The 9,777-nt window shown below is 41.8% G+C and overlaps 2 protein-coding genes across 2 annotated transcripts in view; both read left to right on the forward strand.

The window, feature by feature from the left end:
* Positions 1-2,360, forward strand: part of Pmar_PMAR022584 (Prohibitin-2, putative) — a gene marked incomplete at both ends in the record, with an annotated part of 2,529 nt that extends 169 nt beyond the window's left edge. Inside the window, 8 exons of the mRNA XM_002784895.1 lie at positions 1-12; positions 148-287; positions 340-462; positions 692-772; positions 823-923; positions 1,108-1,220; positions 2,117-2,241; positions 2,292-2,360. Coding sequence (XP_002784941.1) covers positions 1-12; positions 148-287; positions 340-462; positions 692-772; positions 823-923; positions 1,108-1,220; positions 2,117-2,241; positions 2,292-2,360 — 764 coding nt within the window. The remainder of the gene's footprint in view (positions 13-147; positions 288-339; positions 463-691; positions 773-822; positions 924-1,107; positions 1,221-2,116; positions 2,242-2,291) is intronic.
* Positions 2,361-9,472: 7,112 nt separating this feature from the next.
* Positions 9,473-9,777, forward strand: part of Pmar_PMAR022585 (conserved hypothetical protein) — a gene marked incomplete at both ends in the record, with an annotated part of 1,042 nt that continues 737 nt past the window's right edge. Inside the window, one exon of the mRNA XM_002784896.1 lies at positions 9,473-9,478. Within this exon, the coding sequence (XP_002784942.1) occupies positions 9,473-9,478 (6 nt within the window). The remainder of the gene's footprint in view (positions 9,479-9,777) is intronic.

Here is a 9,777-nt window from a genome sequence, read left to right on the forward strand (position 1 = left end):
ACGGTCGGGACCGTGGGGATCGGCGGCTCGGTCTGGGCTTTTAAGAATTGCCTTTTTAACGGTAATAGTAGGATGGAGTATCCTAGGTTCAACCTTGCAAGATACAGAATAGGCCCAAATATGGTACATATTTCTTCCCCTGTTTAGTCGATGCCGGTCATCGAGCCATCAAGTTCTCCAGACTCAGCGGTATCCAAGAAGACCTCTACTCTGAAGGAACTCACGTGATGGTACCTTGGTTCGAAAGACCGATCAACTTCGATATTAGAACTAAGCCCAGAACGCTGGTAAGAGGCCACTTGATTCGTCCGGTTTACGGTATTAAATTATCATCTTTAGGTGTCCCTCACGGGTTCCAAGGATCTCCAGATGGTCAGCATTTCCCTACGAACACTGTGTCGTCCTAGAGAAGATAAACTACCGGCTATATACCGCTATGTTGGTTCAGACTACGATGAGAAGGTAATTCAATATTCATTTTCATTTTACTAGTGTTGGAGGAATATATGGTCGCTCTCCTCAGCTGAGTTCAGGAGCTTCCTCCCTAATTATAGGAGCCTATTCAGGTCGAAATATTGTACCAATAAGAATTTTACCAAATTTCCTCAGAATTTTCAAATTTGTCGCCGACACATATAGATGTTAATATTTTATATTAATACTGGATTTGAAAATACTTTTGCGTCCACAGGTCCTACCGTCCATCATCAATGAGGTTTTGAAATCGGTCGTTGCGCAGTTCAACGCTTCGGAGTTGGTCACTCAGCGTGAGGTGAACTCAAACGTGTTTTTCTAGTGGTTTTTGCATGCCTTCTATTTTAGGTCGTGTCTCGTCGTATTCGACAAGAGTTGGTCGAACGCGCCCGAGAATTCAACTTGATTCTGGACGATGTCGCTATTGTTGATCTCGCCTTTTCACCAGAGTAAGAGGCTTATGATTGGCTATATATTGGAGTTTAACGCGTTTTACGTGAAGTGAAAACCCAATATTTGCGCTACGCAGTAGTTTTAAAATATATTTTTCACTAGTATTTTTTCACTAGGGTGAAAAAACTCCAATTCTATAATTGAATATTATCGCTTATTTTTATGTGAGTTTGTATGTAGATATGCGGGCGCAGTTGAACAGAAGCAGGTGGCTCAACAGCAGGCTGAAAAAGCGAAATATCAAGTGTTGAAGGCCCAGGAAATGAAGAAGAATATCATCATCAAGGCTCAGGGTATGACGTTTCCCGTCGATTGTGTAGAGTGTTATTCGCTGTGGGAAAATATGCACATGGTCAACTACATGTGTTGGTGAGAGTCGTGGAAAATTTGAGGAAATTTTCATTGGATTTTGTACATTTCTCGCTGAATTTGTATGTAAGCTGCTAAAATTGGCTTCGGAAACTGCTGAACTCATCAGCTGAGGAATGTGCAATGGTGTTATTACTCGAGGGCGATTCTATCTTGAAAATGAATATATAAAGTGAAATTGTATGTGGTACTTGACTGCAGTTACTCGCTGCATTCTAAGGCCAACTGCTCGATGCTTGTTAGCATAAAGTGTAAAAATGTGGAAAAATACAATTTTTATAGAGCCAGAGCTTCAAATTCACTTTTACTTCGTTGGAAATTTGTTTTCACTTTGTCACTACTCCATTGCTGTAATTGCTATAATGCGGACTCTCTGCCTCTTTTTTCTCATGGGAATATTCACGCTCTTTCTTGAGAAGAAAAATAATTATTTTTTGCCTTGTTTATCTCTATATGAATTACACTATCGTCAGGCTTGCACCCAGTGCGGGGGGATAATATGCACATGGTCAACTGCATGTGTTGGTGCCTATGAAAGTTCTGAGGAAATTTCGCGGTATTCTCATTGGTTTCTGTACCATTTTACCCGACTTCGCATATAAATTCCTTTATGATTAGCTTTGGAAACTCCTGAGCTCAGCAGCTGAGGAAAGCGATTACATATATTCGTACTCCAACACTGTATAGGAAACTCGTGAGCTCAGCAGCCGAGGAAAGCGATTACATATATTCCTACTCCAACACTGTATAGGAAACTACTGAGCTCAGCAGCTGAAGAAAGCCAACATATATATTCCTATTCCAACAATGTTTGTGTCAGGTGAAATGGAGTCTGCTAAGATGATTGGCTCGGCGATCCAGAATAATCCCGGTTTCGTAGAATTGAGACGAATTGACGCCGCAAAGGAAATTGCTCATCACATGGCAGTGAGCCGAAATAAAATGGTAGTGAAATAAGTGACGATTTTGCCGAGGATTTGAATTTACGATGATAGGTACTGAACTCGGACTCGCTCTTGTTGAATCTAATGAGCGGTGGTAAAGAGAGATTGGCGATGGACTGATCGTCGAGGAAGCATTAATACTAGAGAAAGAAGGAAAGCAGCGTCGTTTCTAGTATGTGTTGGAGTAGTTGTTGAGTTTTATGTTGAAAATTAAGTATGGGAGGAACGTCTTCTAGAGTTTTTTGTTATTTTTTTAATACACGGTTATACCGGAATTTCTTCAACTCGGATCGGTGGTTTGAAACGCCGTTTATATGTTGTGGATGTGCGTATCGTTCGACTTCAACTTTTTTCGTTCCGGAGAACTACCCGTGAATCTCACTCAGTGCAATAACTGTTCACATTTGAGAAGTACTTCGAGCAGTCTTCGCACATTGTGCGAGTTGTCAACTCGTGGAGTGTGAATAGCGCATATCGAGATGTGGTGTAAGTGCGTGAAAATGAGCTTTCAGTGGTTTGACTAGTTTGAACTTGTGTTTCCGAATTCATAGATTTCGTTTACGAATTTGAACTTTCATTTTTTAGTGGTCTACGAAAGTCGAACTTTCATTTCGAATTTGAACTTTCACTCGGTGAAAAACTCTTTTCATCCGACTAAAATCAAATTTCATTTTTCTAATCTGTTTCACCCTTCATTTGCTGAATTTGAGATTGAAAAGGTGTAGTGATTGGTTGTTGATCAAGTTGCCATTGTATAACTCGTAGAACTCAATGCACAGTAGGTTGAGGTACAGCAGTATACAAAACATCAATGTGGACCTTATGTTCGCTATGTGCTTACGTACATATCTATATTAAGATAGCACAAGTTGATCGACACTGCGGGGGGGGGGGAGATTCGGTCGGATGTTGAGACGACAGGACAATGAGAGAGGGTGAAGCTAACTGAGCTCCTCTGAGACTGAGTTCCTTCTTGCAGTACGACCCATGGTAGGATTTTCGCTATGTGCTTACGTACACATTTATACTAAGATAGCACAAGATAGCAGGAATAAGCTGCGACTAGTAAGTTGGTCCACTGTAACTAGTCCTAGTTTGTCGAACTCGTCCCTGGAAATGTAATTCCATGGGGGTCAATGCGGTTAACTCAATAGTGGCGGTCACTCCTCTCGGGAGGAAAGCGAGGGGATCCTGAAAATTTCTCTCAAATCTTTCACCCTAGTTGCGCTACTTGGAGGCTCTAACACAAACACCTGAGGAGTAAGACAACGACTAGCAAGATCCCACTCGCGGAACGTGAGTGGAAACACCATATGTGTTTTACGCCTTTTTCGCCATGTGATATATGAAATGTGTTTTTCATTAGTGTTTTTCATATCACTAGGGTGAAACTCCAATGAGCGAAAAGCGAACTTTTTTATACGACCATGTGGCGGAAGAAATATCCATGGATGCATCACCGGATGGGGATATCGACAAGATTGTTGTCGATGAATTGAAAGTAGGTGTTGATCAAACCAGAGTAACAGTACTCTAATTAAGTACTGAATTTGGAGGGAAATATATGAATTTTCACTCCCCGGGTTGCATATGAGCGTTTGCATTTGCGAGTATTGTACATCGGGAGAGTATCTAATATTGTAGAGTGACAGCAGTGGAGGACGAAGCGACATATTGGTGATATCAGTTTTCTACGGAGATCGATTTTCCTGGGAATATTGTTTACCACAAAATCGATTCTGAATAAATGAAAAATAGAAATAAAATGATACGTGAAAGATTATTCAATGATTACTATTCATCGGAGTCCCACCTGTTTTACGTGAAGTGGCGTAAAACGCGATATTGGCAATATGCAGTAGTCGTGAAATATGTTTTTCACTAGTGTTTTTCATATCACGGGTGAAACTCCACTATTGTTAAAGTATGCACATGGACAACGACATTTGCCGGTGACAATTCGAGAATTTCGAGGGAATTCTTATCTATCCGAATAGTTAGCTTTGGAAACTCCCGAGCTCAGCTACTGAGGAAACCAAGTATATACTCCTACTCCAACACTATACTTCAGTTACGCGGTTTCCTCGTGGTTCGTCACAACCATCACCGAGTTCAGCATAGAATGCTCGGCGAGGTCGCAGAGTACTTTGCGTTAAATGAAGAGGAAAAGCAACGAATCGCGGGAGGGGGAAATATGAAGAAGCTCAAAGGGCGACCTGTTGGGTGATAATACGAGTTAATATTAGTAAATATACATGTTTCAATATCAATGGAGTTTCTTGACCCTAGTGAGATGAAAAACACTAGTGAAAAATATATTTCAAGACTATTGCATATCACCGCGAATATCGCGTTTTTCACCGAGTTTTACGCCACTTCACGTAAAACGGGTCGTGAAACTTTATTAATATACCATATATCGTTATTTATATATATTTAGAGGACATCTATTAATATTGGAGTTTCTTCACCCTAGTGATATGAAAAACACTAGTGAAAAACATATTTCACGACTACTGCATAGCGCAAATTTCGCGTTTTTCACCGAGTTTTATGTCACTTCACGTAAAACGGGTGAAACTCCAATGAACTATTAACACTATCATTATTATAAAAATGGAGATAAAGAAATATCATATATTAATATCTTATATTATGTAATAAGTCTGTAGGGAAGAGAAAATCCTTTCCAGAATTATAGGTGAAATCGCAAATGATGATACTCCCATACTACGCGCGTCGGGGAGCTTCCCTGGGAGGCTTGAAATGATTAAATCTTCTTTTGAATGTAGATAGCATCGTTTCGAGAAGAGGCTGGAGGAATAGATTTTCGTTTCCCTCAACTGAGTTCGGGAGTTTCCTCATTGATTATAGAACTCGAATAGAAGTGTAAAAAAACCAATGAAAATATCCCCAAAAAATTCATATTGTCATCAACACATATTCGACGACGGTGATAGTAACTATCACTAACTTAAATCTTTCAGGTATTCTCATCGAGGTTCTGCGGAGTTCGTAGATCTCCATCTCGCTTATGCGCGAGGTGGCAGTAGACTTATTCCGCTAGGGTTTGACTCATCCCGGGTGAGAGTTCCTGTGCTGGCCTATGTGGCGATCGCTAGTGGAATCACGAAGGCGCTATGTCGCTCCATCGAGAGATACTTGACCGGAAACAATAGTGGGCGTGCGCTTTTGTTTCGATTTTGATGAAATTAGCAAAATTATGGGATAGGTGCTACGGCCCTCGAGCAATGTGTTGATTTGCTGCCAATGGAAGAGCGGAAAGATGGCGTGTCGAATTCAACGATACGATTCTGTCACTATCGCGATGGGGGTTTTGGCCCCCATACCGATGCTAGTTTCTTTACGGTAGGGGAGATGGTCACATTCCGTTTTCATGGAAAATTGCGGTATGAAGTGCTGAATTTTCCTCAAGCGCATACGAAGTAGGGTACGGAATACAAATCCACCTGGGATAGCCCGACAGATTCATATCACCGTAACTGAATAAACAACTAGCATGAAAAAAAGTAAAGTGCTAGTACAACTAGCATTCGAATTGAATCGGCGACCAGAGTCTACCAAACCAGAAAACCTGCAACCGTATTATATGCGGTATATGTGGAGGGGTGTATAGTAGAGTTTCACCCGTTTTTCGTGAAGTGGCGTGATAGTCGGTGAAAAAACCCGAAATTCGCGGTGACATGTAGTAGTCGTGAAATATGTTTTCACATCATGGGTGGAACTCTATTGATATATATTATATAATTATTGATGTTATCAATTATAAGTAATTTATCATGTACGTGAATATACGAGACCACGCATTATAATGTCAACCATAATTTTAAAACAAAAGAGAATCACATTCCGTATAGGTGCTCATCCAAACGTTGTTTGAAATGTCTCAACAGTCATAGGCGTTGAACTAACCTCTATACAGTGGAGTTTCTCGACCCTAGTGGTATGAAAAAAACATCAGTGAAAAATATATTTCACGACTACTGCATATCACCGCGAATATCGCGCTTTTCACAGAGCATCACTCCACTTCACGTAGAACGGGTGGGTTCTCTGCTCGAAGTGCGCTGTCCATTATTACCGTCAGTGATGGAGGAATGTATTTTTGCTTCCCTCAGCAGTTTCCTCACTAGTTATACAAGTTCACAGACGAATTGAAGTGGAGGTTTTCGGAAACCTACAAGAATCTCTCAAAACTCCTTGAAGTTTCCATGTGTTTTCACCAACACACGTATTTTACCATGTGCATACTATACAGTTGCACGTACGTACACAGGCGCTCTGCGCCGTGAAATGGTCCTGATCCGCAGATAATAGATAAGGGTCTTGAAATTCAGGTTATAGCATGCACTGGAGGGGGAGGATCCTCACTCGAGATCCTGTGTCCAGAAGATGGATGGCGACCTGTTGATGAACTCGTTTCGGACGACGTGTCGGTTGTGGTATTCCCCGGCGACTTTATGAGTATCATTTCTGATGATAAAATTCCGGCGACGGTATGTGGGTGCAGGTGTCACTGCAGCGGATTGAAATTTCATCTGTTTTACGTGAAGTGGCGTTAAAATCGGTGAAAAACGCGATATTCGCGCTATGTAGCGGTCGTGAAATATGTTTTCTACTAGCGTTTATCATATCACGGGTGAAACTCCATGTAATTTCAATCGTTTATAAATCATACCCGTTTGTATATAGCAGCCCTCCTTTTTCCCTAGTATAGGAGTATAGCAGTGAGCTCAGCAGCTCCGGAATGTGCGGCCAAACCTCGGTAATAATAATGTAACAGTAATGTAATAATATGTAATAGTATCATCATATTCATTATTACTATTACTATTTTGCTTAGCATATTTCATAATACTGTGATTATCAATAATAAGCTACAAACGAGAAAATTTTGTCGAAAAACGTCGTTATGCACTCAGATCTTAGTGAATGCTCTTAAGTGGATTTGCACTGAGAACCGTCGCTAGGCTTCAGTGGGATTATCGAATGTTTGTGCGTAGTTGGGAAGTTGTGGTGCATAGTTCATTATTATAACTTTTTCTCGTCTATGCAGCATACTGTTATCATTAGAGTTTCAACCGGTTTACGCGAAGTGGGGTAATACTCCATGCGAAACACGCGATATTCGCGATATGAATTGAAAATACTCGGCGAATTAGCGGATGAATTATCGACACGAACGAGGAAAAGTTGGTTTCTGACATTATTATAGTTCTGAAGAAGATCGAGATGCACTCAGAGAATTTGCGCTGAGCATCATCGCTAGTATTGAACATTTGTGTATAATGGGGTAGTTGTAGGTTCACCGAGCAACGCCGGGATCAACAGGAGAGGATCGTATTTCGGTGCCTATATTGTTCAGAGCTGAGAGTAGTGTACATTGGCCGTGTAAAATGCATGGGATGTTAGATTGCGAGGGTGAGTTTCAGGGTAGGAAAAATGCATGTAGTCAACTACGTGTGTTGGTCACAATACGGAATTTCTGAAGAAATTCTTGTTGGTTTCCGTACACTTCTACCTGAATTCGTATGAATAAAAAGAATTTCGCAGAATTTCCCCAGAATGCTTATATTGTCATCAAGACATGCAATTGAAGATATGCATACTTTCCAACACTATTGAGTTGTTATGCTTATCAAGCATAGAATGACTACACTGGGATTCGAACCTGCGCTTGCCATTTCGTCGGGTGAATTACCGCGGTGGTATCTTCTGATCATATTGTTCGAAACTTACGCACTCAGTGGAGTTTCACCCGTTTAACGTGAAGTGGCGTAATATTCCATGCAAATTCAAGACGTGTATGTTTCCGCGACCGATAATACAATTGTTCTCCGCGGAGTGAATTGTGAGATATTTTTTCACTAGTGTTTCTCATATTACGGGGGAAACTCCGATGTGTGGTTGTTTCTGTAGAGGCCTTGGCTATGGACGATCTGGAGGCGTTCTGTTCGATCAAACGGAAGCGTCTCGCTTCACAACAACGTGGAGATGATGATAATTGGGTTCTCAGAACTCGAGAGGATCTGATGGTTGATATGATGGGCTGATATCATGTTTCTTTTTGTAGTTGAATTTGGGGTTTAACAGTTCTCATAGACATGCACATGGTCAATTTCCTCTGTTGGTGAGAAGAAATTGGGGATTTTTTTCTCGGTTTCTGCACATTTCTACCTGAATTCGAGTGTGAACTTCCTCTATAGTTGGTGAGGAAACTCCTATGCTCAGCTGAGGAAAGCGAACATATATTCCTCCACCGCTCAGAGGTTATGTTCCGGTTCAGTTGTGTTACCCCATCGAGCATTTTTCACTCTTATCTCGGCTCTGACAGCCTCGGGGTGCCGAGTCTCGTAATTGGATGGTTTCCGCAGGATTTATGAGCGGATTTGCTCGTTGTTGTTTCTTCCGAGCAAATACTCTTCGACGTTTCGTCGGCGTCACCGGAGCCTCTCTGATTGCGGGAGGCATGGCTAGAGATACCTTGCGAGTGAATCATTGTTGGGCTGAAGAAAAGATGGTCGGACAGAGACTGATTGACCCCCCAAAAAGAGAGCAGCGAAACCTATCGCAGGTGACCACAGCAGTGTTCTAATGCAAGATCGGGATTTGGCTGTCGCTTTTATTCATTTCTCTGAATTGAAATTTTACGAATTACTCAGAAAATTCTTTATTCCCTGCAACTCTCGCTCGGCCTACTATCACCGATAGTGGAGCTTCATTCCACACGCGGAAGATTTGATTCAGGTGATGTCCGAGACGAATCTCGGCGAAGTGGCTGAACCCCTGAGCTTCGGTATGATCTCAGGATTCTGTAGTGGCTTCTTCTTGAAAAAGGTAAGAATAGTCCCTTAAACTCACTGGCACGTCCTCGGTATTCGTAAAATTCCGTAATCTGTTCCAAGTCAGTGTTATTGAGAGCTGTCAATGACACTACTAGGCAAAGGGTCGACGTCCATAAGGATGTCGAGCTCCTTGGTTAACATGACCTGAGAAAAACTATCCCCCAGGTTGATTGATTTGATATTCTATGAGTCTTCAGCAATAAATCAATAAATATATCAAGCTGTGAACCTTCCGGTTCGCCGATCTTATAGTGAGTCGCCTCGGGTGACCGGAGCCCGACAGCAGTTGAATTCTACTGTTGATAACATGCTGTCATACAGTCTAATAAGCACGGTGCCATCCACTTGAATTATGGCTGTTGTCAAATGCGAGTAGCGAAGTTAACCTTGCACAAACTTCAACGGCAAGCACACCGAGATTCTATGCAGTTCCTCTCCACCTTGATCTACGCTGGCTAATACAAGCGTAGAAGCCGAGAACCTCGAAGAGAGGATTTGGCTTCGTCACAATACTGCATTTGCAACCTGATTCACGAGTCCAAGACGGTACCCACAGCTTCACAGTAGTTGGCGATCTGGGAGTCACACTGGGGAATCAAGTGGTACCCGATAAATCAGGAGTCTGCTTGGAACAAAAACCTTGAGGGAGAGATAGGCCAGGTATGAATCTG

This window comes from Perkinsus marinus (genome assembly GCF_000006405.1).
Source record: "Perkinsus marinus ATCC 50983 genomic scaffold scf_1104296934368, whole genome shotgun sequence".
NCBI classification, from domain to species: Eukaryota; Perkinsozoa; order Perkinsida; family Perkinsidae; genus Perkinsus; species Perkinsus marinus.